Source organism: Rhipicephalus sanguineus, chromosome 6 (assembly GCF_013339695.2).
Source record: "Rhipicephalus sanguineus isolate Rsan-2018 chromosome 6, BIME_Rsan_1.4, whole genome shotgun sequence".
Lineage (NCBI taxonomy): Eukaryota > Metazoa > Arthropoda > Arachnida > Ixodida > Ixodidae > Rhipicephalus > Rhipicephalus sanguineus.
This window is the reverse complement of record NC_051181.1, coordinates 115,693,807-115,721,607: the sequence shown is the minus strand read 5'-3', so window position 1 is coordinate 115,721,607 and position 27,801 is coordinate 115,693,807. Positions and strand designations below refer to the sequence as shown.

The window sequence follows — 27,801 nt, the reverse complement described above, 5'->3', positions numbered from 1 at the left end:
TCATCATATATCATATGCCATCATTATCATATATCGATCCACTAAGAGCATTTTTTATGAAATACGCAACTCACACCAGATATTTTTATGAATAACTTCCCATGAAAGAGTTTCCGGGGGCAGGTCACGACACCCCTTCCACTAACTCACGCCTGTGATCAATAAATATTGAGGTGGCACGTGATTACTAGTGTGCTGAGATATGTGTGAATAGATGTGAATATAAACGTAAGCCGATATAAGGTTGGTAGTAATGCCGAAGGTGAGTGGATGGGACCATAAGTCGGCAACGAAAGATGGAGCTCACTCTGACTCACTCAAGATATATAGTTTGCGCTATGGGCTCACTCGGACTCAGACACACCAATGTTTTCCTCAACTGGACTCACTCATATTCAGACTCACTAAAATTTTCTTCAACCAGACTCACTCGGACTCAAACTTACCAAAATATTACTCACCCTGACGCAGATTCAGAATCACGGCCAGATCTGAGTCTCAGTGAGTCTGAGTTAGTCGACTCATGAGTGAGTTTGCCGACCTATGCCTAGCAGTTTCGACAAATGGAGCAGCGCCCGATAGGGCAGCAGCGGTGTGACAGTGGACCTGTCGCAATTCATACTTTCTGGGATGAGAAGGGAGGAGAAGGTAGCGCTATGAACTTGAAAGGTCTTCTTTCAAAGAGCGCAAATGATAGACACCGTGAAAGAAATAGTGAGATGCTAAATGACCCGTTATATCGGGCTGAGATGATATCTAAGCAAGACGTCGAGAAAGGACTGGTGTCCTCTGCTTGCCTGAGAAGCGCGGCTCTCATACGAGTCGGCCATTCATACGACCGTTAGACTACGCTCATTGTTTAGGCAAAAGAAAGTGAAGTACAATACTTCTCCAAGGCTCATATAATAACTAAAAAAAAACATGTTGCGAACCTAGCAGAAACTGACCCGCTGGTTTCTTATTAGACACTCACCGATTTCCCGAAAGTTTTAACGCGCTCTCCGAATAGTAACTCCGGAAGGAACTGCGAGACATCGCCACCTGAGATAGCTAATGCAAAAGTTGACCAACGGAATTTGCTCGACATAAAAGCGTCAAAGCAGTTTTGGGGGTTTGTTGAGGACCTCGAAAGCCACAAGTAAAATAAGTTGTGTAGCATCGTGTGCACAGCAGTGCTCTCTCCCTCTCTCTCTATCCATCATTAATATCCCTCTGTCCGCACAAGCTTCCACTTGAGTCTTCCTAGGTCAACTACGTACCAGATCTGTCTTAACACTTCCGCATAACGCCCAGATTCACTTTGACAAAGAGTTACGAATCGCTTCCATTAAAATGTGAGTCTTTTCAAGCAACCAGCGCCAAGTAATGTATAAAGCTAAATTTTTAAAATAAGTTACGAGGTTGTACATGTCATCCAAAGCTGCGATCCGATTATGAGGCACACGGCTGTGTTTTGTGTGTGTGGGTGGGTGGGTGGGTGGGGAGAATGAATTGTGAACACCTACATTGCTTTAAAGTGCGCAACAATGACAACACGAGTGTTCCAAGTGTCCATAATTGCTGGCATCGAACCCTCCCCCTCGCGCTGAGCCGCACAACGCCATATCCACAAGGATGCCGCGGTCCGTAGAGGGCGGCCGAATGTTAAAGGAGCACTGACATCAAATTTACGCATGTCAAGATTTCTGCATCCAGGAGTAGTTATCGACCCCCTCGTTAATTTGATTGATTTAGATCACCGGTATTTAGCACGATTCAAAACGGACGGCAAGCCCGCTATTTCATAGCCCTGGCAGCGCTCCCTCGCGGTCAATCGCAGACCGCGCCCCAGTTTACCACTTGTCCACAGAAAGGAGTGACGTGAGGATCAGCTGCTCAGCTAAAATTTCGTCTGCTAGACGCGCACGTTCAGTCATGCCTTGTCATCAGCATCGCCGTCGTCGCCGTCAAAAGTATCGACTATGTAGTGTTGAATAGGCATTCTGGAACTTAGAATCTCCGCGATACGCGACGTCGCGAATCATTTTCGCTTCGACCCTTTGCAAAACAGCGATTCAAAAATGGACGCCGTTCCAAGCAGCAACGAGGAGGTACCCGGGGACGCACGCTTGGGCCATGCTCGCTGTTGTGTCTCAATTAGCTATATCAGATAATTTTAGCGTGCGCAGCATTCCGGTATACGCAAAGGGGTCTATGGAATATCGGCATAGCGAATGTACACCAGCGGAAAAATGAAATACGATAGGTTTCTACAAAAACAATTCTGTGCTTGCCAGGTTCTTCATTCCGCCGCCAGATGGCCCCACCTATCCGGCCTCTCACGGTTACGGCTGCAGTAACCCGGTATTACGCTAGCGCAAGGAAGTCCACGGACGAACTAACATTCACTAATAACGCTACATACGTGTTACTTGTTAGCGATGATATTTATCTATAGGCAGCTCCACTTTGATAGCTTGTGGTCGTGTTGGCGTTTGCCGCACGTGCAATGAAACGTCACGCACTTTCCGCTTTTTCCACGCCTCGACGAGCAGGTCCGTACTACGCAGCGGTTCCCCGACATGCTGGCACGTAGTCGCTCCGATTTATCGCACTCGCGCTGAGGATCACACGACAAATCACTCGATACGACAAGATGAATCGCAGGCACGGATCGGGACAGCAAGGTGATCCACTGGCTGGGAGTGAGAGCCGGTGAGAGCGTCGCTTGGCGTCGGCGGCACAATAAATACACTCAGATCGTCGACGTCATTGTTACTAGCGTATCGTCACTCAGGATGGTATTTGCGGAATGTATCACACTTGTTACGTAGCACTAGTGTCGATGTCGCAGCGTGATCAACCTTCCGTTGAGCTTTCGTACGCTGTTTGCCCTCGAAATAAAATTACTTCCACGCGACGGACGCCATTCAAATTTGGCCAAGGATACCTATGCCTACCGAGCAATCGAATGAAGGGCACATCTCGACTTTGAAATTTGATGTCAGTGCTCCTTTAAGATGGCCATAGAGTTCCTAGCAAAACTTAACTATTCCATTCAATGACCGATACGTAAGAACGCCGCAGGCGACCCATGCAGGAGCCATCATTAACGAAAGAAAAAAAACAAACAGCGCGAAACGAAGCGTTCTATTTATAGCATTCAGTCCATCTTTTCGGGGGGCCTCATCTTACGCACGCCCGTTATTCACTGAAGTCGTTGCGAAACGCCATTTGCTTCGCAATAGGCGTCTTACGCAGCGCGCGGTATTTAGACTATATATAAATCAGCCGGGATGAAAGTGTACACGTTCCAGATAAGCGCGCGGGAAAACGATCGCCGCGTATTCCTCGGCTTCTTATTTCGATCGCTTCTTTCTCCCTCTCGCTCCGTCGCTCTGCAGAGACGCGTCTTGGCGCGTTGATGATCGAGCTCGTCGTTTCACGACGTTCGTTATATCGAGGCACCGCGCTCAATCTCCTTCGTTCTGCCAGTATGTACACACCGAGCCTGATGTCGAGGAGCAATTAATACAGGGCGTAACCCTCGGCGGCCAACTTCTGACGACGATAAATTGTGTGCACTCGCACAGCGCGAGATAAGGAAGCTATAGACACTTCGTAGGAGGAAGACGAAGCTCTGTCTCTCCCTCTCTCTCTCTTTTTTTTCCTGGCCGAGGCGTGGCGGATGACGTGAATGCGATTCTTTACACGTGGTGTAGCGAGTAAGACTGATTCGGATATATGGTGCAAGCGAAGACCTCTTTGGTCTCTTGTAATGCCGTATCTAATAATCATGACGTTCGAGAGCGTCCGAGCGATCACAAGTTGCTCTCGGCGATACATCTCAACAAGACAATATATGCCCGCTTTGCTACTCTACACAGTATATATAATTGTTGGGGTCTAACGTCCCAAATCCACGATATGATTATGAGAGACGTCGTAGTCTATTATGAGATTTCGACCACCTGGGGTTTTTTAACGAGCACCTAAATCTAAGTCCGGGATTAGATATCGCGACCTGCGGGCCAGCAGTCGAACACCTTAACCACTAGACCGCCGTGGCGGGTAATCTACACAATGGGATAGAGGTTGAGGTGAAAAGAAAGAAAGTAAGAAAGAAAGAAAGAAAGAAAGAAAGAAAGAAAGAAAGAAAGAAAGAAAGAAAGAAAGAAAGAAAGAAAGAAAGAAAGAAAGAAAGAAAGAAAGAAAGAAAGAAAGAAAGAAAGAAAGAAAGAAAGAAAGAAAGAAAGAAAGAAAGAAAGAAAGAAAGAAAGAAAGAAAGAAAGAAAGAAAGAAAGAAAGACGCGAGAAAAATGAAGGACGAAGAGAGATCAGAGCCGCCTGCCCAACCCGCGATTGTTGTCTCTGTCTAGTTCATTACAATGGCGCAGTCTACAGGCCCGTATAAACTATAGAGTACACCAGCGAAATGTAATTTCTACAGCTGTGGACTCGCGTTGCGAAAATGGAACCCAATGACACTCCTTTAACGAGTTACGTCCATCTTAGCACTAATTAACACACGCTCACAGTTGCAGTCAGGCTGATGATTATGCGCATTATAGATACTGATAGCAACACTCAGTGCGCATTTGGGCTGCATTATGTTACTGTCGGAATCGTCACTCGTACTTTCGCCAGTCACTGTCGGAATCAGAGCCACATGCTTCGTTTATTATAACTAGCTTACAGGCGCATCGTAACATCAAGTGACGCTATTAATCGACCGACGGAGAACTGCTTCGAAGGTGGTGCCATATTATCACATCTTTGTTTTTTTTTACCTTTTTTTTTACAGTGTAGCTGTATGTGGCTATGCGAAACCAAAATTCGTCCGTCCTATGTGTGCAAAAACTCCTCGCGCCTATGTGCCAAAGAAGTTCCGCAAGCCCCACTACTCACCACTGGCCCATTAAAAATTGATTTGTGGACAGGCGTAACCATTAATTGAGAAAGAATTTAATGAATCGTCGGGATTAGCCACGTGATAAATACCGGGACCGCACATTCCAGCTTCGCTTGTGGTTGTATACGGAGTGCTCGGAGGGGTGATTTCTTTTTCTTTTTTTTTCCTGCGTCTTGAGCTCCATTCATATTAAATCGACAAAGATTACGCATGAGTCTAGATTAGTTTCTAAATTTGGTACGAAAACATTCAGGAGTGTGCAGAAGGTAATGACGCCACGCAAGGCGAAGAAAACAAGAGTACAGGAAAGAACGTCACAGAAATAAAGTTTCCTGTCCATTTGTTTCTTCGCCTTGCGTTGCGCCATTACTTTTTGCACAGTATGAACGAACTAGCCCAACAACATGTTTTATTAAGCTACATTCAGCAATGATTTGTATACAAAGACTGTAGGAGTATATTTCCAAACAAGTTGTCAGAACCAAACCCCACCAAGTGCTTCCATAATATGTGGTGTCTTACGTCCCAAAAACCACGATATGATTATGAGAGACGCCGCAGTGGAGGGCTTCGGAAATTTCGACCACCCGGAGTTCCTTAACGTGCACCTAAATCTAAGCACACGGGCCTCTAGCATTTCGCCTGCATTGAAAATGCGACCGGAGCAGCCGGGATCGAACCCCCAACCCGCGGGCGAAGTTCTTCGAAACAACTTGCACACAGCTCCCTTAAAGTCCTATTCCCCAAAATAATATAAACGAGGCACTATACCCGTAGCCATAGGCGTGCGTACGAAGGGGGCAATCACCCAAGGGAGAGAGGAGGGCACAAAGTCTGCCCAATACGTTTAATCAGTTATGGCCACGCAGGCTTTTGACGGCAATTGCGGAAGAAGGCCCCTGATATTGTGTTCCAAGAACTCTTTGCTTGCCGTCTTTATCTTAGGAAAGCCAGGGACCAAAGGCAGGCAATTATGAGAAGCACTTCTACGCTTCCTTTTCGTTTTGTTTACATCCATTGTGAAGCATGTTCTTTGGTCTCGACCAACAAGGGGGGGGGGAGGCTAATGGGGAACCCTACGCACGCCTATGCCCGTAGCCGAAAAGGGAAATCGCGTTGGGAGTAGAGGACCCTGGCACGTGGAACTTTTGTATCCTAAAGCGCATTACGACCAATGTACGAAAGAGAGAACTAAACGTTACACCGGAGGGTTAGCGGCGACGCGGCGCGTCGCCGCTGACGGCGCGCGACTTTTTCCTCGCGAAACGGCGGTGCGTGCTTTAAAGCCGCCGCGCGCGCAAGGCCGCCCCTCCCAGCAGCCGAGGTCCGCGTTCCACAGCAGTTCTCGGCCGGCGGCGAGCCAAGAAGGTGGAGGGAAGAAGTGCTTCATAGTCACAGACCGATGGCAAGCAAAGATGCGCGGAGAAAGAAGCGCCCAGCGAAAGAACATAGCTTCTCTCCTTTTCTTGCTTTTTGTTTTCTCTAAGCGGCGGTGCCCCGTCTTATATGCGCGCGCTCGCATTTGCAATGGAATGGTGTTCGCACGCGGTGGCGGCGATCGGCCCGGTGAAACAGAGAGAGAAATGGGTGAGGGGGAGCGACGAGAGAAGGGAGCATAGTAGTAGTGCTCGTAGCAGTAGTGCCGGTGATACGCACGATGGGCGCAGGGTGCACGAGTAGAGAAGAGGAGGACTTAAGGATGGTGGGAGGTTGCGGAGCGGCGGTGGTGCGCGGCAAAAAGGAAAAGAAGAAAAAAAAAAAGATGGCGCTCTCGCTTCTCTTTCCAGAAAAAGCGTGTCAGCGGGACAGACGACCGCCTCATCATCCCGGGCGCCCTCGCGAGGCGCGCACGGCCATTCGACCGCCGCCAGTGTCGGTCCAGCCGTCAGCCATGCGCCACAGCCATCACCAGCAGCAGCCTCCGAGGCGGCTGCGGACCCTGTTGATGCTCAGGCACGGAACCCGGGCTGTGACCCTGCTACTCCTCATCGGTGAGTGTGAAGTGCTTCTTACTCTCTCGCGCGAACCTTGCGATTCGAGAGGCGAACCGCGCGTCCGGACCACGGGTTGTGAGCGGACACCTTCTGTCGGAACGGGACTGTGACCTCCCTCGTCCCGTTATATGCAGACCCCCACTAGCTGCTGCAGTGAGTCGGTGGACGCGTACATACCTACTGTGGCGTCCCGCTTGCACGTGGTCCCGGCTTCGGCTATTTGAAGCATTGCGACGGACTCCGTAACAGAAAAGCAGGGAGAAAAGAAGAAAGAAAGCGCTGTTGTGCCGAAAGTTTGGTATGCTTTAACAAAACCCCTGCTATATATAGTAAAGGCAGGCTGCGGGAATTGCAGTTTGTCAGTGCATTTATGTAGCTTGAGGAGGAATTGGCAGGTAGTCCGGTTTCTTTCAATACTTCATTATTTAAAAGAAAAATAAAACAAAGAAAGCATCCGTGTGTTGAGAATTTGGTACGCTTTCAAAAAACTCCTGCTAGTCAAAATATGTTGAGAGATTTCCGTTTGTCAGGTCTTACCTCTGTGTATAAGTTGGAAAAAAACACTGGAAAGTGGACCGATGCCGGTGTAGCGCAATTTTACCACGCCACGTTCAGAACTATTTCGCCGTAACCTGACGCTTTTCGCGCAGACACAGTTCTCTACGAGTATATTCTGTTTTTGCGACCTTATTTCTCACATTCTCTCACCCGATACCCTCTGGAGTTGCCAGTGCGGCGAGGCCTTTGGAACGTGAAATCACAGGGCTGTGTTTTGCTGCGTCTCTGGATTAAAATATGTGCGTTGGACTATTGCGTTTGGATTCGGTCTGCTGCAGTCACTACACGAACGCATAGTTTGCATCCCACCGGTCACGCAGACAACTTTGGACTACCAACGCGTTTGCCCTTCAGCGTTTGGAAACTGTGGACCAACACGCTCTCTTCAGCTCTGTTCTTCAAGAAGGTGTAAGTCACGGATGCCACCGGCCCCTATTGGCCGAAACTGGATGCAAGCATCTGTGAACTAGACCAATTATTCGTCCGCTCGGGATGGCTCCCACTAATTGGCACGCCGGATACGTTACCGTTGAAGTCGGCGGATAGGGTTTTAGATTAGGTGAAAACACTAGATGGAGGCGCTGGGGATGCCCTTCGTTAACCACCCTCATCTTCGAAACTGCTACTCGGCACAATGGCACCACCGCTTGAACATATCCGTGAACAGCCAGCACAAAACACTTCCGCGATGTTCCAAGTGCTACTGCGCTTAACTGCACACTCAGAATTAAAAAAAAAAAAAGGTACGCCAGCGATTACCGTGAAAACGCTACGGACAAATGTCTAAAGCATGACATTCTTCCTTTTACAAAAGAAACTGCTTGTCGACTTTCCAGTGAACACAGACACGAGGAATAACTCGGCTCTGACGTCATATGTGCCACCGACCATCGTAGACTGAACTGTGTGCCTCTTTTAACTTCTACTGCTTTGTCATCCGCCAGTAATGCGTCAAGGTTACTTCTTGAGAAAGAGGGAGTGTGGAGGAAAAATGGTCAAGCAGGCACAGCAAACGCTTCCGAAGGTTACGGTGAATATCCTATACGACCTACTACGTAAGGTACTACACACGCTGGCATTTGGCGCGCACCGTAAGCGTTACGTTACTTACGTTGTATCGCTGTTAGCTTTTCGACACTCGCCAGCTACGAACACTTGTTGCAAGTAATACGAATAACGCCGCACGTTTAACCGCACGTTCCGCCGTGAATGTCTCCCAGAAAGAAAAAAAGATTCCTGGGTCTCCACTAAGATTTTTTTCTATGAACACGCGAAATTCAATATGCCATAGTTGAGAGGGTCTAACGAATGATTTCTTCTGTCTTAACTAGACAAAACAGGAACGTGGAGTGTTGGCCCTTGCGAAAAACCGTTCTTTCAGAGTCCGGAAAGCGCGCTTCGCCACGTTGCTTATAGGCAGCGTGGTAAGCTTGCTCTACAGGTTCTGTAGAAGCGCCACTAAAGTACGTACTTACGTTGTTAAAGGCAACATTATTTACGCAATACCTCTCAACTTGGGCTTACAAAGCGCAAGCTCCTCAAAAGAGTGGGTCACGAAAAGAATCCACCATGTTAAGTGGAACGGACTCTCGCTGTTCACGCGTCAACCTACGTGTCTTTTCTCTCATCGAGAGCAATATACAAACGTCTTGACTCCCCCAAAGTCTTTAGCACCAATTTGGCAACTTTTAAAAATAACACCACGAAACACGGACCGAGAACGAAATTGGATATTTCGCTATTGCGTAGCGCTGTCCTATATCACGATGCAACTGGAGAGATCAGCCCAGTCCGTGAACCTTTTTGTGGAAAAGTATCGCGTGAAATGCGCCGACCGTACTGTGCATGTCTGACTGTATTTACGACTACGATGTGAGGCCAACAGAGCGAACACGAGAAGAGAATGCCTATCTCGTGACGTCATTGATATATTTGGATTCAAGAATTCGTTGCATAGGTGAGAGTGTTGGCTGTCGTGCCATTTTAAGATTGCGAAAAAGAGTCCGAACAAGACAATCGAAGTAAATGTATAAGAAACATTTCGGCGACAGATTTCATGCATTCGTTTTATTACTTACTAAAGGAGCGGCTATGGAAACGTCACGATATCTTGGGCGAGCACGTGACAAGCTCATACCGCGTTGTGACGTCAGGGTGCAGTAGGAACCGAAACTAGCTTTTAAAAATATAGTGTAATTGCTTTTTCAGGGCACACTCAAGTTTAGCACTGTCTGACTTGCCAATATGCTGTGTAACGCCCCGCAAGACCTTCAACACGTTCCGTATTACTGCAGGCGGTACGCATCAGAGAGACAGTCAGTGTAGGCGGCTTTACACCTTCAACGGGACTCGAGCTTAGAACTGCGGCATATTCTCAGTCCACTGCATGCAAATCACCACCTGTGCGTTACGCGCCACGAAAGCGCTGTTGACGTTCTTGTGGGCCACGGCCCTTAATGAAACTTTGTAAACAGTGTAATTTATGTGTTCGTGTGGCTGTATGTGCTGTTATGTGTTTATCAGTGTATATACCATAATCATCACCCAGCACCTGGAGTAGCATGTCAGGCGAATAGCCAGGCTAGCACCTCCAGCATTTCATTAAAGCGTTTCTCTCTCTCTCTCTCTTTTAGCCACTAGCTTAAACACTAGCGAGTAATCTTTTCTCTTCTCCCACAGTAAAGAGAAAGTTAAAAATTAAGAAAAGAACAGTGCAAAAGTAACTCCCTGTCCTAAAGACAACTTCCTTTTGAAGGCTTCCGTGTGTTTTCCCAGGAACAAATGAATTGACGTGCAATAACTTCGATTTACCGAAAGAGAAGTAAACACACTCCATCTAGGAGTACATATACCTCCAAAGATACCTCCAAAGATGCGATATATGTGACAAGCGCTTACTCTTACATGGTGAAATGACTAGCATTCCCTTTAGTCTTGGAATGCAGTTTGTACTGCTGCCTTCACCGGCCTGCAGGAGCTCTTGCGGTGTTGTCGCATTTCTTGTGCGGTGCTTACTTGATAGTACATAAGTGCTTACGGACTTTCGTGTTTTCAAATAGTGTTGGTTCATGGATGCTCCTGTACATCAACCACGGCCGCAAGAATGTCTCAAACCTTTTTCCGGGCGCGGTCGCAGTAGGTACACATTAGATTTGTACACGTTACCGAAAATAAGTAATCGATTACAATTACAATTACTTCCTCCAACATACAATTGATTACAGTGGTCAATTACAGCCCCAGAAATATAACTGAGCATTTACAGAAATACAATCGATTACTTTTGCGCAACTTTCCTTCAAAATTGTATTGCCGTGACATAATAACACAAGTTTACTCAAATTACAACGAACTACTGTGGCTTGCACGGTAGAGAGAAGGCTGGAGGCTAGCGTGAAGGCTGGGCGGCTTACTGTGGCTTCCGTGTTATAGTGTTACACACTGTTAGCTTTCAACAGTTGCTTCTCAAAGTTTTCGCTGATTCTTTCACGTTTCCTCGTTAAGAGGTCAGCTGCTACACTGAACACTCTCTCAATGCATGCACTGCAGGGAAGGGCGGTATTATAACGTAGGAACACCTTGCGCTCCAGCTCGTAGTTGCGCAGTGCTTCGATGCTAGTGTCCATGTCCTCAATTAAGCGTCGCGCTTCGCTGTTGCTGGCGCTCTGGTAGGGCGTTGCAAGTAAGGCCAAAGAAAAAGGTGAAAAAATAGGCTCTGTAGGGACCCCCCGTCTGGCAACTCTGTTTTTGGAACGCCGAGTTATGCTATAACCCTTCGGCAGGCCCGTAGCCAGGGGGGTGCCCCCCCCCCCTCGAAATTTGTAGGATACATGGTGTTTTACCGAAAATACATAATGAAAATAGGCGTTTTTCTCAAATAGTCAAGGCTTTCAGCAAGTGCCCCCAAAAATTCCTGGCTACGGGCCTGCCCTTCGGTACAGAATATTGTTCTTTGTTTTCTCACATCGCATGCACAATTTATTTGTTACGCATTGTAAGAGAATACCCTGTCTGTTTGTTTTGTCTGTCAAGCGTGAGCTGATTTTTTTTTTTCAACTTGCAAAAGCTACGTGACAGCTTTTATTCAGACGTAACTTAGAGGGACAGTAGCCGTACATACAACGCGATGTTATGAGTGCTACCTTCATACAGGCACAGATTGTATTAGGAGTCCATAGGCCGATTCTGCGCATTCTAAACTGTTGTTAGAGCGCAGTGAACCTTTCGGGATGCCGCCGGTACTCTGGAAGTAGGAATATTGTGAAAAGTGTTCCATTTTTGTTCGTGTTGCTTTTTGTTTCTCTCTCTCTCTTTCAACAAAGTGTACTAGAACGCCGCGGCGGATACATGTTGCTTATCGCACGATCCGGAAGCGCTCGCGGTCGCACGCGCAATATTTAGTTTTGGTCTGTAATCTGTAAATCTGTTTAACCTCTTCTGTGCGTTCTTCTAACGTGTTATATTGTGCAACTGCGTTCTTGCACCTTCAATGTTTTGTGCTGACTCACCCCTGCTATGTCTCGTATAGAGACAGCAGTGTTTGTATACAAATAAATAGCCTGTTACGGTGTACTATGAAGCGAACCGCTTGAGGCTGTCTATCTCGCACCCAAATGAAATGCTAACGCAGGAAAATAAAACTACGAGGTGTATTTCTATTCTCCTGACATTTGCGTGCGCTTACGAAACTGCTGCGCCTCATGCACTGGCAAGCGTTCACTCTCGAAACTAGAGAGGATTTACCGATCGGTTACGCCGCACAATTACACATTGCAATTTCAAATGATTAGATATGCAACAGGTGTACACCCTTCCCTCCCCATTGTACCAGCACACCGTATCGTATACCTTCCTGTTTTGTGCTGTCTTGATGTTTGCTTCTAAAGCGTCTATAAACTAGCTCCCACAATTCCTGTTGTTTCCGCCTGCTTACATATGTCATTCTGTGTGTGACATCATGTCACACAAATATCAAAGAATAGCGCTATGTTGGAAGTATAAACAAGCGTACAGTGCTGTACGACGTATATTTTTAAAGCTCTGCGTTCGACATTACCTCAATAAAGTTGTTTCAATCAATCAATCAATCAATCAATCAATCAATCAATCAATCAATCAATCAATCAATCAATCAATCAATCAATCAATCAATCAATCTGCTTTTGCCTCGTTTCTCGGAGTTACTTCCGATTTCAGCCGGTTAATCTCTTTAAAAGACTGCAAGTCGACTTATTTCGATGCCACGGGAGCAGCAATCGAGATGTTTATACAAAACAACAATAAGCGCTCACGTATCGTTTGTTATGGATGTCGGCGCGTGCATGTCATTTGACGCATACGTTGTGGACGACTAACGTCAAACGGTTTCGGAAGGACTAATGCACTGGCCTTGAAGCAATTCCTTGTGGTACATATTTGCCACACTTGTGAACATCCCTGGACGAGATTATTAAATTCACATATAAACTGTATACAACGCATGCATCAGCCCATTTCACAACGTGTTTACTGCCTGTGTTTTTGTTTTCAACGATACATGCCTGCATGCATTGTCCCTGTGCTTTTCTTATGCGCTTACCGAGAAAAGCATAATAACCCGATAAAATTGGATCATTACCCCAAGGATGATACAATGACCATTTATGATCGAGTGCGTATGCTGTTAACTCTCCATCCTTCCTTCCTTCCCTTTCTCTCTCTCTCTCTCTCTCTCATTTTCTCTATATTTACTACTTCTCTTTCTATCTGCCCCTGTGTGACTTCAACGCAATCAGTCAATCTATTCATTGGCTAACCTACAGCGGCTGCAGGCGACGTTACGCGCACGGACGGACTTCAGTAGGTCAGCTTAATTTGCAAGAGTCGCAAATAATGTGAGACTTACGGCCCCTGCTGTAAAACGCTAACCATGTAACTCAACTGAACTATTTAATAAACTTGACTTAACTTAACTTAACTTCGTTAAAATCGCTACTCACACCCAGAAGCATGGAACAAGAGGCGATACACTAAAGAATAGAATATTTTAATCGCGGCCACTGTATCCATTCATTTTAAGTCATCGCAGCGCAAACTCTGCGAGCGATTGAAACCTCCCTCTTTAAACATCGAGAAAAAAAGAAATCATATAAATATACGAACTAGCTGAATTAAGACACGAATACTAGTATACTTTTATGCCGTGAGTGGCGGCCAACGGTTGTACTGTAACTCTATACGGTAGACAACATGCCCGCGCCGCTGTCCTCTTTCTCACGACGCGTGAAGTTCGTTGCATATCGTGGAAAACAAGAACACCCGCGAAATGCTCTCCTTTTGAAGAATTCGGGGCGAGCTAACTTTCCATATACACGCACACGCGGTGGGAGCCACCTCGGCGCGATACTCGCCGCGTAAACAAGAGAACACGAGGAGACGCGTAGACGAATGGAAAACACACACACGTGAAAGAAAAGAAGAGAAAAGAAAAGAAAGAAAGAAAGAAAGAAAGAAAGAAAGAAAGAAAGAAAGAAAGAAAGAAAGAAAGAAAGAAAGAAAGAAAGAAAGAAAGAAAGAAAGAAAGAAAGAAAGAAAGAAAGAAAGAAAGAAAGAAAGCTGCGAGCGTAAGTGAGCGTAACGTTATTCATATTCGTCACTCACTGCACGTGCAGTTCAGTTAAGCACTTTTGTGCCGTTTATGTCACCGCTCGGGTCACAGCGACAGCGACCACGCTAGAAGCCCCGTTCACTTGGGAAAAAAAAAAAAAAAAGAAAGCGAGTTTACTGTCTACCGCTGCAGGCAAGCCGACGACGACAGACTACGAGAAACCGGACCGGCGAAACCACTCTGTCGCCCCATCTCCTTTCTCCATTTTCATTTATTTTCTCATTCTGCAAAAGGAGCAACCGCGTTGCGTCTGCAGTGCCGGCCGACCGACATCGCTGCCCGTCAACCGCATAAACAGATGATAATTGGCCACTCCTCGGACCCTATTTGCAAGTGCCTCTTTTTTCCGCAAACGACGACTACGGTGAAAATGGCACGTAATGCAAACGGCTATCTGAATATGGGACATGCTTTTTAAAAGTTGCATTTCAAGGCGAAAGCCTCAAATGCCTCGTGAAAAGGGTCACGTGGAAGAGGGCCATTATGCACACGCTGTTTTGCATAGTTTCGAAACTCAGGCCTTTCGCGTGTATCAAAGAATTGCTCGCGCTTCTGGCACCTGACTGCGAGGAAAATGGATTTCTCTCTTGATCGCAGCCCTACGAGTTGAGAGGATTTCCCAGAAAGTTGACCTCTACCGGGAATTTTTCGTGCTTTTGTCCAATCAGCATTTCTTGGAGGAGGAGAGGACATGCCAATATTTAGATCTTCTAACGCAGAGCGACATTTTTCTTCTGTTATCGCGGCTAGGTATGACGTTTGAAACGTGCTTATGTAGCGAGCAGAAGCAATGGCTGTCCATTTACGTATCGCTTACTGGAACAATGTGAAAGGCTTGAAAACCTAATAACAAGCGTCTTTTGTGGGCGGCTTATTAAAAGGAGCTTTTTTTGTTTTTTAGGTAGTGCAAGTGGTAAAGAAAGGGGGGAAATACCCATAACAATCTGCATAGTAAGACAAGTTTAATACTATAAAGAAACTAGAACAACCTAAGTATACTGGTGTCGTTTCGTGACATCTCTTACACGGCTGACAACGGTCGCTAGGGTACCAAATATTGAATCAAATTTATTTTCCTCGGAATTTCATGTGGAGATATATACCAAAGGCACAAGAGTCTTTTGAGCAAGCGCGCACGAAAGATTGATCAGACATAACTGTCACATAATTATTACAATCCGTCAGCATCGTGCAGACTCGTGTGCGTTCCATATTTTGTCCCAGTCCTTCTTAGCGCACAACCTTTAAATGTATAAACGAACCGCCGAACAGGCTGGAATGAAGCGCCAAAACAAAAGAAAAGACACAAAAATATGGCGGGCCGTTGAGTGGCGCGTAATTCGCACCCGCCCACGTAAAACACCCCGCGCTCGCGTCACGGCACACTTCACGCTCGGCGTTGAACGCTGGGCGTCGTCGTCGACGTCGGCGTATTGAAATGGGAAGTCAAAGGCCAGCAGCAGATTAGCACCCTTGCACGCGCTTCACTCACTCCCTCCTTCCTTGCGGCCTCCAAGCGCGTCGACACACAAACACACATGAACAGCGGGCCGTTCCCGGCAAACGGTCCAGTGTCAAGGTCTGATTGGCGCCTACCAGAACTTCCTTCCTCCGGCCATGTTTTTTCTTTCCTTCCTTGACTGCGCATCCGACTCGGCGGCGTTGATCGACGTTGCGTTTCGTGTTGGACCGCCCGGTCTCCCATTCCAGGAGGATCGAGGAGGCAGCGAGGGCTGCACTCATTAGCCCCGGCTGCGCATACTCTCGTGAATCGCCGGCGGGGAAGGGGGTTACCCGATGCACGGCCGGCGCGCGCAATAATGTTGTGTAAGCTTTTCGTACACTGGGCACGTATACTACGCCACTGCCGAATTTCGTTCCGCTGACAGATTATTGCGTGGCGATTACCGGGGCTCACGATGACGACCTCTTGCGGGGAGGGCGCATATTTAATACAATCGTGACGCGCGCGTTTGCGCGAAACAGGCTCGGCGGCTGTTCAGTGCGCCGTAAGTTTCCCGGGTGTTGCGGATGTGGTTAACATCCAGGACGATATTGGCGATGCACTCAATTATACCACCGCAACGAAAAGTCGGCAGCTTGTGAACTTTAGCGACGACTATAAAACACCTTTGGCCGTGACTTGCGATCGACGGCCAATTAAAAGTGTAAAAGTTACATAACGTTATTTCAATTAAGTATTTGCAGTGGCCACTGAAGTTGAGACATTGTAGGAGTAATTATGCTTTGTTGTACATTTTCGAGACAGTACTCATAATAAACGACAATTTAATATGAACGTAATGCACAATAATTGATGTCGATTTGTTTTAAAAGAAGAGCTGAGTGTCCGGCTCAGTGCACGGAACTAGTTAGCCATTGGCAGCAAGTGTTTCGAGAAATGAAGAAAAGAAAAAAAAGATTAGTTTGGCATCGCTAACGTAAAGCATTACGTCGAACATACGGTCAAACAAGGTAGCACCTTGGTTGAGGTTGTCGTGATAAGAAATACATCGCGCACATAAATGAAGCGAAACCGTACTAAGCATATGGGCTCAACTCAACTGCCGGCATAAAATTTATCTTTTTTACCCCGCTGGACACAGTTAGCGTAAACACGTCATATTGAAGCGAAATAACTAAGAAGTGAAAGATGCTTTTCATATAACGTTGCTTTACATATCGCCTCGACAAAGCAACGCGGTGTGTAAGTTTTACTAGACGAACAGTTAACCGGTAAACATGAGGCACTTCTGAAATGTCCGCACAGCGAGTGGAACGTAACGTTATGCACGTGTGGCAATCGATCGCCGTTTTAGAGCGAAAGCTCTTCTACGCCATGTCTCCCAAGGTCATTCATCGCGTCACAATGACCTTGAGTCGCCGGAGCGCAAGCGTGGCAGGAGTGAAGTCACGTCACGTGATCCGCTGCGGAGAGGCGCCGCAGCTGCGCTCGCTCGGAGCCTCGCTGCTGCGGTACCACGAGACTAGGCGAAGGTAAAGCGCCAACACACGCTCGCGTGCTCCTCTTCCGTGTATTTCCGCTATCGCCGGCGGCCGTCTTGACGTCACCTGTCCGATGTCACGAGCAACAGACGCTGTCGAGTGGACGAACAAGAACTTGTTTGTCTGCTACAGATTAGCACGTTATAGAGAAGCCAGTGTTGCCACCATTGCTAAATACTTCATGGAGCATAAAACCGTCTTTGTCAGCATTTAAGAAGCTCAAAGATACACACCATCACATGCGCAATAAAGCCTAACTTTAATGAAACATTGTACGCATAGTATCCGCAAAACCAAGCCAAACATACCTTTCTCACGTGATAACTATAGGTTTATCAGAGTTAAATCACAGCCATTTTTACCCATAATTTACGCCGGAATTCCTTGTCCCACTTCCACATCAATCAGACACCACTGATCTTTCAGCAGAAGTGACACCTGGGCTAAGCTTAATCTTGGATAACAGCGCACGGAAAAACAAGGACATTCGAAGAACGTAAGAAATGGCGAGTGAAGCATTGACTCGCCACTCTGGCTCGAGTTGCATGTGAGCGATTGTGCCGTCGTTTCTTGCGAGAATTCTCCAAATTTTTGTTCTTAGTGAGCTATTTATTAATCAGGACGAAGCATTAACCATTAATCATCTAACGCGGCTCGCTCTGCAGCACTCTATTTTCTCCGGCGGTCATTCCACTACTGGATAATGAATGGTATATTAAAGTAATTAATTATCAATTAATTAATGCACAAATGAGAACTACGAGGAAACCTCGAGCAACCGTGGATGGATGGATGGATGAACAACTTTATTTTAGTCCTTCGGTACGCGCGATTAGCGCGCAGCGGGCCGCTCCCACGTGGAGCAACCGTGGAGATGACTTAGAATCGACAAATGATTGAGAAGTTGAACCGCACGCCATTGTAATAACGTGATTAAGAATCAAATACGTGCAAAATGAAAACATGGTAACGTGCGACAGCCCTCTAAACGAACAAGAATTCGTGATTAGTACTATATTCAACTTCTCGTAATCGTGTTGGAGCGCATTTAATCTAAACCATGTTGTCGATGGAGGTCCCGGAACGCGAGAAGGCTGAAACTTGGAGGGTAGCGAAGCAGCTTTTGAAGAAGTCAAACCAGGCGTGGAGAATGATGGAGCGAAAACATACGCGCGCGCACGCATACACAGGCTATCAAGAGCCCGGTGTGCCGTATAAAAACTCATCCGAGCAAACGGGTACATTCTAGTAGATGCCGACGTGAAGTTGATAATATCTGGGGTTTTACGCGCCGAAACCTCGATATGACTGTGAGGCACGCCGTAGTGGAGGGCTCTGGAAAGTTCGACCACCTCGTGTTCTTTAACGTGCACTGACACCGCACGGAACACGGGCCTCTAGCATTTCGCCGCCTGCATCGAAATGCGACCGCCGCGGCCGGAATCGAACCCGCGACCTTAGGGTCAGCAGTCGAGCACTATAACCTCTGCGACGCCGCGGTGGACGACGTGAAGTTGGGTAGGTCCAGTTAAGAGTATACAATGATCAACAAATTACAATTAAGGTGTGCGACTTGGTTACTGCCATTATGAAACTTTTTTTTTCTTTTATGCAATAGAACAGGACGCAGCAAGAGACACAGAGGATGAGCGCCGAACTTCATCAGAACTTTACTACAGAGTTATCTGAACTTTAAGTGAACTTTGCTAGGTACAACTGTGACATTTGCCTGTCTATAACTGTGCAATAAAAGTCAGGTTGAAGTTCGGCGTTTCTCCTTGCTGTGTCACATCTCCGTTGATGTGCCTTTGCTGTGTCACATTTCTCCTTGCTGTGTCACAGCGCCGAAGAAAACAGTTCCGTAAAGCTCAACTATCGCTTGTTAGAGCGAAGGAGACTGATAGCGAGGGTACTTTGGGAAACGTAATCGAACGCTGTAGAGGAATAGGCCTTGTGATGAAATTTAAATCCGCCATGGCATTGCTTAGCGGCTAACCTGCTACTCTCCCAAGATTGAGGACTCGGGTTCGATTCCAGGCCGCCACGGTGGCCGCATTTCTCTATGGGGGCTGAAATGCAAGAATGCACGTTTATATACTTAGATTTAGCTACACCTTAAAGGAACTTCAGGCTGTCAAAATCAATCTGGAGTCGCCCACTATACGGCGTGCCTTATAATCATAGCGTGATTTTGGCACGTAAAAACTCCGTATATACTAATGAAATTTAAAATTAAACAAAAATTTCAGGCATGCAGCATGGAACTGCACTCTAAGCTGTAAGTGTCTAAAATGGGGTGTGCTGTTGGTCCACGGCACGCTCACGAGATACCACTTCGTGCAAATACCAGCTAAGTCTCTAAGTTTTAAGCAAAGCTCAATGCTGTTGTGGACTCGAGTGATTGTTAGGGTTCTACATTGGCTGCTATAGAAATTGAATAATTTTTTAGTAACTACAGGACAAAGTACAAATATAGTTATTTTCGCTTAACAACTGAACATTGGAACGCACTGCCCGGAACTGTTCGCACTTAGCCAATTGCCAATTTTCTGTGATGATGCCGCCACTCCGGCCATGGCACATAATAGGCTGCAGTATGTAGAAGTAAATAAATAAATAAATAAATAAATCGCAGCACTTCTATACTTCCTTGAATTGTTTTAAAGTGGTCCTTGCAGAATACTCCAAAGCGACCAACTGTTGTACCGTGCGTCTCTTTCTAAGCGTATGAGCTTAAGTTCGTGCTGCTGTCACCTCACGGAGAAAGCCCGTGCCGAGTCAGAAGCGAACCGCTTAACCAGGGTCGTTCAAGTTTACGTAATGGACAGCGACACGTCGAACGGCCCCTACAACTTGGGTTAGACTTCGCAATTTTCTTTTTTTTTTTTTTGAGAAAACACGCCGTCGCTCTTTCCTTTGAAGCACAGCGCAACACACATCTCCGCAAAGCAAGGAGGCGCGCGCATATACACAGCGGTCATTTCAAGCGCACCGAACATCTTTTCGTGCGCCCCGCAAACAAGCCCACCGGCAGCGTTGCGCAATACACAGATGCGTCTTTCAGCCTCGAGAAGGAAGCTGAGGAAGAACGAACCGGGCACGGAGCTGCATGCGAATGGGCATAAGCGTTCGCTCACGACGGACCCGCAAATGCTCACCGGAATCACACGCACACTATATACGCGCTGTTGAGGGTATCACCGCTTCTATAACAGAATGGTGCACGACGCCGCTTCTTATAAAGCGAAACACGACTGTGACGAGCCTTTGGTTGGCTTTATTTTTTTCCGGCTGCTACCTCTTCTCTCTCTCTCTCGCGAACATGCTCACGCACTGACAAGAGACCGCTAAATGTGTAGTACAACTGTACACGTTTGAGCGTACAAGAACGCAGAACTCGCGAACAGTGCAACGGAGAGACGGGCGCAGTTAAAAAGAAAAAGTGGGACAAGTTTATGATCCCAAGAAAAAAAAAATGGAACGCACAGAGACGAAAGCCGTAAGCGATTCCAAGCGGCGGCGAGACGGTCACTGCAAACGGGCGCCGGCGTGTCATTGGGCTTACCTTGCTGCAATCGGTCAGTCTGTCGGTCTCTCGGTTCACGCTTTTGATATCGGGAAGCTACGTGTAATCCGAGTCATCGATGTATGGTACAGCCACATGCACAGGCACCGCGACGCAATGAAAGCGCTATCAATGGTGGCGGTGTGGTACTTGTAGTGTATACATTACCTTATATAGCGTTCGACCTTCTTGAGTGAGTTGTGACGCATGGTTCCGTTTGCACTGTCCACGCAGGTCCCCTCCTGTGGTTACCGAATGGCGCAGAAGCACAGGTAAGCTGAACGGAGCCGTCTCCGGTCTTGGGACTACACACATTATTGCGGCGAAGCAGGTCAAAACCACGCGGAAAGCAAGGACTTTCGACGGGGCAGGGTTACACGGGCACACTGTGGTAAAGGACGGAATTTGCGGCGCTTCGAGAGTGACATATTTCTTGCCGGGTACTTCGGGAACTGGCGGAAAGGGCCAATGAACAACGGAGACAGTGCTCAGCTTATTCCTTTCTTTTTATTTTTTTTTATAGCGCGCCTAGGGCCAGTGTTCGCAAGCCACTGCTTTGTGTCTGATGCCATCTCCATCAAATGGCACCGACGCCGTTTTGTCCAATCATCGTAGCGTCTGGGCGCATCGCTGCAATTTGTCGAAGATAGCACGAGTTGCTCCGTCATCCGACCCGTAGATCCTGCGCGCGCTGTCTGATGTCGATGGGGCGTCGCTTCAAACAGGGGTGCGAAAGTATAGATTCTGTTGATATAATGTAGCGATTGCAAGTCGATTACTTCTCGATTCCGTGAAACTATTACCGCCCACCGTTCACAGCCGCTTGATCACGCGTTGATAACAAGCGGACGGAGCGCCGCCGCTCTGAGCTGACGAAGCGCGGAGGGATGACATTGGAATAGAACCGTTGCGTCTTTATGGTTACTCGACTGCTGAACCGAAGGTCGCGGGATCGAATACCGGCCGCGGCGGCAGCATTCTGATAGAGACGAAATGCTATAGAGGCCCGTGTACTTATTAGATTTAGGTGCACGTTAAAGAACCCCAAGTGATCGAAATTTCCGGAGCCCTCCCCAACGGCGTCCCTCATAATCATATTGTGATTTTGGGACGTCAAATCCCAACAATTATTATATTAGGTATGCCAAGACTATTAGTTCTTTGCTCCTGAGAGAGAGTCACGATAGTTTGGCCCATCCCAAGCAGTGGTCAGAATACACCGTTTTCTACTGCGGCTTCTGTAGCTCGCTGATGTACACGAAAAAATTGTTTCTTGAAAAGCTATGCGGACGTACTTGCGAAACGCGTTCGCGCAGCCACCGCCGTTGTCATGCCGTCAGCTGTCACAGCGCAAGCGCGGCTCGAGTAGCGGCATGGGCGTCCGGAGGGGGGTGCAAGGGGGGGCAGCTGCCCCTCCCTGGAATTTCGGATAATATTTTTCTGTGCGGTAGCAATGTGTTACACAGCTTGATTTGCACACTCAGGTCCCGGCCTTCTCTAGTTCCAACCAATTTCGCACGTTGCACACTACTGATTAATCTTGCAGGTCATGTGCCCCGCCACGGTGGTCTAGTGGTTATGGCGCTCGGCTGCTGACCCGAAGGTCGCGGGATCGAATCCCGGCCGCGGCGGCTGCATTTTCGGTGGAGGCGAAAATGTTTGAGGCCCGTGTACTTAGATTTAGGTGCACGTTAAAGAACCCCAGGTGGTCGAAATTTCCGGAGCCCTCCACTACGGCGTCTCTCATAATCATATGGTGGTTTTGGGACGTTAAACCCCAGATATTATTATTATTATTGCAGGTCATGTCACGGCAGTGAAAGCTGTCAATGCTGGATCTCTCTCTCCACCCCCCCCCCTTGCACCCCCCTGCAGTAAGTTCTGCGGACGCCCTTGAGTAGCGGTAGTTTATATAGAACGCCTGAGACGCTCGTTGCGTTTCCTTGCAGATTGAGAGTAAGGGAGCGGAGTATCCGGTGCGCTTAATGGTGCGAAATTTTCTCCTATGCAAGCTCTTAATGACCGAAAAACAGTAAAAGGTTTTCTCAACTTCTTAACTATATATAGGCTGAAAAGCGCTAGAAACAAGGGGCAGAGGCGAGAACACAAGGGCGCAAACTAACATGTTTTGTTATGAACTCGCCCAGTATTCAGTACTTCATAGTAAAAAAAAAAAAACATTTCTCATTTGTGCGCTTGTATCACTGCGCAGCTCATCAAGCTTCCGAGGCTCTCCGGTCGGCTGCGGCTACCCTTCTTCCGCAAGGACCCGACGAAGCCGCTTCAGAATGGCCAGAACATGGAGACGGACCTGACCAACTTTCTCCAGAACGGCGCGCAACCGGGCATGCCAACGTTGCACAAGCTCCTCTTGAAGCAGTACGCCACGCCGCCGATGGCCGGCGGCGGCAGCGCGCCCCAGGCGAGCCACATGTACCCGTCCTCCATGGCACCTTTCGGCATGCCCAGGCTGCCGGCACCCACTTCGGTGAGGCCCATGGGTCACCCGCCGCCCCCACAACTGCCCATGTATCCGATGCCCCATCACATGACCGGCTTCCATCCAATGAGACCGCCGTACTACCCACGGCCGGGTGGCATGATGCCCGGCATGCCGCTGCCGTCGTCACCGTACGCCGTACTCCCACCTCCTCCGGGCCCGCGGCCACCTCCGCCGCCACCGCCTCCCAAAGTCAACAAGAGGCCCGGGCCAGGGCCCAATGTTCTGTTCGCGGACAAGGATCCGCAGGGTAGCGACGGAAATTACGAGTCCGGCGAGATCGAAGACGAGACGCCCATCATCATACGCGGCCGCAAGCACCACGGTAAGCGGCGGCGTCCCATCGTTATCGAGGAGGACGTGTCCAGCGAGGAAGACGACTCGTCGAGGCCCATAATGGTGCGCGGCCGCAAGCCGTACCGCTTCCGCGGCCGGCGGCCGCCGCTTGGCGACGACAACGACGAGACGGACGAACCGGCGTACCCGAGTCGTAAGAGACCCGTAACTTACATCGAGGATATGTCCGACTCGAGGCCTTACGGCATGCGGGGCGGCGGTGGTGGGGGCGGCGGCGGCGGCGGTTTCGAAGACGAGGTGCCCAAGCCTTCCGGTAGCTTCATGCACGACATCAACACGGGATCCAGAAACATCCTGCGGTACAGCACCAACGCGGGACGCTTCTTTCACCCGGCGGACAGCAGCCGCTTCGACACCTTAATGACTTCGGAACAGAGGAACAATCCGAGGGCCACGAGTTCGCCGGGGTTTTACACGGGTTCGCCCGGCGGCGTGATACACGACTTCAGTAGCATGATGTCGCACCAAAGGCACCACGACTTCTCTGGGCTCTTCGACGAGCCCAAGATGGTCCTCTCGCCGCATATCGACGCCGTCACGCCGCTCAGGGACCGACACGAGGCCTCCAGCTTCTTCCCGAATAAGCTCGAGTCTCCGCCGCAGCACTCTCCAAGCAAGGAGTTCCAGCCCATAGTCTTCCACCTGCCCAACAAGGCGCCTCATAATCGCGAAAAGTACGTGCAAGCGCTCATCGTTCCCATCCAAGCGAACATCGATCAAGTAGCTGAAGAGACGCTCGACAAGGCAACCAGCAATCGCGTCCTTATAAGTCCCAGGGGACAGTCGTACGTGTTACTGCCACCGAGAACTGAAGGCCTACAGGACAAGCAGCAAAAGGAGACGGGTCCTCTTACCGATTCTTTCGAACAGGAAGGGCCCGGCAGACATGGCGGACCTGTCGCTGCTCAGTCCTTCACGCCAATTACGTACATGAGGCCGCCCAGTGGCTTGGACTCCCCAGACAACAGGATTCAGCCCACCTACCACCCCGTCGACACGTCGCAAAGCTACGCGCAGCCAACGGCTATTCGCATTCTCGTCAGGAATCCCATGGACGGCACGAGCAAGGAAGTCTTCTCGAGCACTATAAATACCGGAGGTCCGTACCAGCAAGTCGGAGGCGAGCCACAGTACAACCCCGGCACGTTCAACTACGGTCCCGGCAATGACCAAAACAAGAGCAAGCTGGTCATCATCGCTCTTCCCAGGAGCCAGCAGAGCAGAGGCTCTCCGAATTCGCGTTCCAGCCCGGCAACGAACACTTACTACCAACCGACGGCGCTTAACAAGCGGCTGCCAGCTACTTCGGCCGAGACGTCGACACCAGTACCCATTGTGTACAACGATCAGCGACCGACCTCCCAGTACCTCGCGCCGAAAGTGCCCTACGAAGTTGTCGCTTCGCAAAGTTCCGCGTCGTTCGGCTCGCCGAATAGCAAGCCGAATGTCGGAAACTTGGGCAAGGCGGGTTACAGCTCGACGTCACCTTTCTACGAATCGGACAGATCACGGCAGCAGTCGCGCTACAAACCGAAACAGTCCGCGTCGTCTTCGAACCACGCCAGGAGAACGCCGTCCACCTACACTTACTACCGGCAACAGATAACACCGGCGCCGTCCTCGTCTTCGCTCCCCGGCGCTGCGGCACAGAGACGCGCGACTCACGTCTCCCAGTACGCCAGGCGGAAGTATTCTTCCACATCGGACGGGTTGCTGGGCGAGCTGCCGTACGACTCCAGCTACCCTACATCCTTGGTAGGCAACTCGGCGCAGGAGTACCCGGCTCTGACGAAGATCCCCGAGACGTCTTTCAGTTGTCACAACAAGGTGCCTGGCTACTACGCCAGCACAGAGCACAGGTGTCAGGTACGAATCTAATGACATCCTCCATTCAAAGGGTTGCTTTGCAAAGAAACATAATAACATTACCACAACATCATAGTTTGCAGAGAGCAAGAGGGCGAATCCCGGTAGCCTTGGAAGTTCTCATCCAGATAGGTTACTCATGTTGTATTTATACCATATTACAGAAAAAAATAAAAGGCAGGAAAGTTACGTATTGAGCCTGTTGGCTACCCTGCGCTGGGTAAACGAGAAAGGAAATCGTAACCGGATGTCAAGTGTCGATGTTGACTGTAGAGGGTCTGAAGCTCAATCTGGTTGCTTTGGAGAATTCCAGCAGGACTTTGTGGCCTGAATATATTTTCCTTACTATGCAAGTAGGGAGTTTGTCCGCAACGACCTTGTTATTTTATACTTCGCAAACCTCCGCTTGAAAGCATCAACGTGAATGTCACCAAATGATTTTATTCTTTAGTTTAGCTGTGGAAAGGCTACACTTTTGCGTTATGTGCCTCATGTCTGAACGACAAAACATTTATCAGGTCAGACTGCCTTGTTAGCAAGAATCCGTGTGTATGCGCAGTAAAACTCGCATTCATAATTCAGCGCACTTCCTCCATGGCCTCATACCCGCCACGATGGTCTAGTGGTTATGGCGCTCGACTGCTGGCCCGCAGGTCGCAGGATCGAATCCCGGCCGCGGCGGCCGCATTTTCGATGTAGGCGAAAATGTTTGAGGCCCGTGTGCTTAGATATAGCTAGGTCTTCGTTAAAGAACCCCAGGTGGCCGAAACTTCCGGAGTCCTCCACTATACGGCGTCTCTCGTAATCATATCATGGTTTCGGGACGTTAAACCCCAACAATTATTATTACTCAACAGCCTCATTTCCAAATTCCAAGCGCAATGCCGGTGTCACTGACTAGTTGCAGACTTTGCTTCATCGGTGTCGTAAACATTCCGACCTTCTAGATGAGAATACACGAGTAATCAATAATTCATATTAAACTGGGAATATGAATGGAAGCTACGAAAAAAAATGTCGCTTTCCTATGGTGTAGCACCGTTTCCCGGATACAGACAAAACGGATGAATAGCGCAACGACGTCATAAGGTTATCAAGTAATGTTCACACCCATGCTATAAAACGAGCGCAAGTGCACATTACAATTCTTATTCTGAAACTCGCAGGTGTACCACCACTGCACGGCCGCCGGTTCCCTGCAGACATTCCTGTGTCCCAACGGCACCGCCTTCAGTCAGCAGTCGCTCGTGTGCGAATGGTGGCACGACGTGTCCTGCCCGCCGCCACGCGCCAAGACACCGCAGCCTGTCAAGGACTCCTCCTTGCAGAGCCTGACCGACGACGTCGGCTACCCCGTCTACCGGTGGCCCACACGAACGCAGCAGCCGCAGCAGCGGCCGATATCGCCTCCCGCGAGCGCGGCGCACCAGCCGCCCACCACGACCCGAGCTCCTCAACCGCCCAGCTACAGCAGTTCCGTGAGCTTCAGCATCGCCGCTGGCACCAAGGCCCACACGCGGCCGCCTTTCACTGGCAGCGGCGGAGGAGAGTCTACGGAGTACGCGTTAGGCCTCGGTAGGGGTAAGCTACAGAACACCACCGTGACCTTCCAAGCCGGAGGCCAGAAAGTCGTGCGGGCGCGAAAGCTGGTGACGAAGATTCGAGGGTCCACGGTAGCCGGCGGACAGACGCGACAACGGAGCAAAGAATCGTCCACGACGCAGTCGCCAGACGCCAAATCTAGCGCGGAGTGAGCGCCTATCGAACAGCGACGTCCCCCGAAAGGGAATCAAGGCGGAGGAAAGACGCGACCATTGCAAAAACAGCCCCAGAATACCACACGGCAACGGGACGCAGCAACTAGACCTCCAGCATGCCAACTCATCAAGAGTCCCGCGCATATACTGTGGTTGGCGTAATGGCACGCGCCGTGTATGGACGCCAATGTGCTGGGCAATGCGAACCGATTCTATACAGATGGGTTGAGCAATATGCAATATGGGGTCCAAGTACCGTATGTTCCGGTCTACATTTCGCACCCACCGCGTAGTTCCCACGGGCGATTTACGGTTGAATAGTTGGTTGGCCGTGCTGATAATACGTTAACTGTGGGAAAAGGCGTCGTTAAATTACATGTCGTGGCATTAAGTCATCGGAAAATTCGATACTTATTACATTTGACCTTGGCTTGAGTGAGAAAAATGCTCCTCATGTGAAACGGTAAGTCTTGAAAACTGCCCAAGACATGTTCGGCTCTAGGGAACTTTGGTGTACAAGGCAGCACTTAAGAAACGTCAGCAATGCGAGTGACAATTTTCGAACACACGGTGTCAGGACTGTAGACCGGAAATTACGGTACTTCAAAAGCGGCGCAGGTTGCACACAAAGAATAAAGAAGGGACGGGGCATATGAAAAGT

General features: G+C 48.9%; 1 protein-coding gene across 1 annotated transcript; it reads left to right on the top strand.

Annotated features, from left to right (window-relative positions):
• Positions 1 to 6,669: 6,669 nt before the first annotated feature.
• LOC119397481 (SH3 and multiple ankyrin repeat domains protein 3) lies at positions 6,670 to 27,375 on the top strand. Its single transcript, XM_037664907.2, has 4 exons — positions 6,670 to 6,882; positions 20,895 to 20,932; positions 22,873 to 25,383; positions 26,550 to 27,375. The coding sequence occupies exons 1-4, from the start codon at positions 6,783 to 6,785 to the stop codon at positions 27,135 to 27,137; spliced, it is 3,237 nt and encodes a 1,078-aa protein (XP_037520835.1). The 5' UTR covers positions 6,670 to 6,782; the 3' UTR covers positions 27,138 to 27,375.
• Positions 27,376 to 27,801: the final 426 nt, after the last annotated feature.

Bases quoted from the DNA above. Each gene is read 5' to 3' on its own strand.
- LOC119397481 (XM_037664907.2), top strand. From the start codon at position 6,783: ATGCGCCACAGCCATCACCAGCAGCAGCCTCCGAGGCGGCTGCGGACC. The intron at 6,883-20,894 runs GTGAGTGTGAAG...CTGTCCACGCAG, and splicing joins GACCCTGCTACTCCTCATCG to GTCCCCTCCTGTGGTTACCG. The intron at 25,384-26,549 runs GTACGAATCTAA...TGAAACTCGCAG, and splicing joins GCACAGAGCACAGGTGTCAG to GTGTACCACCACTGCACGGC.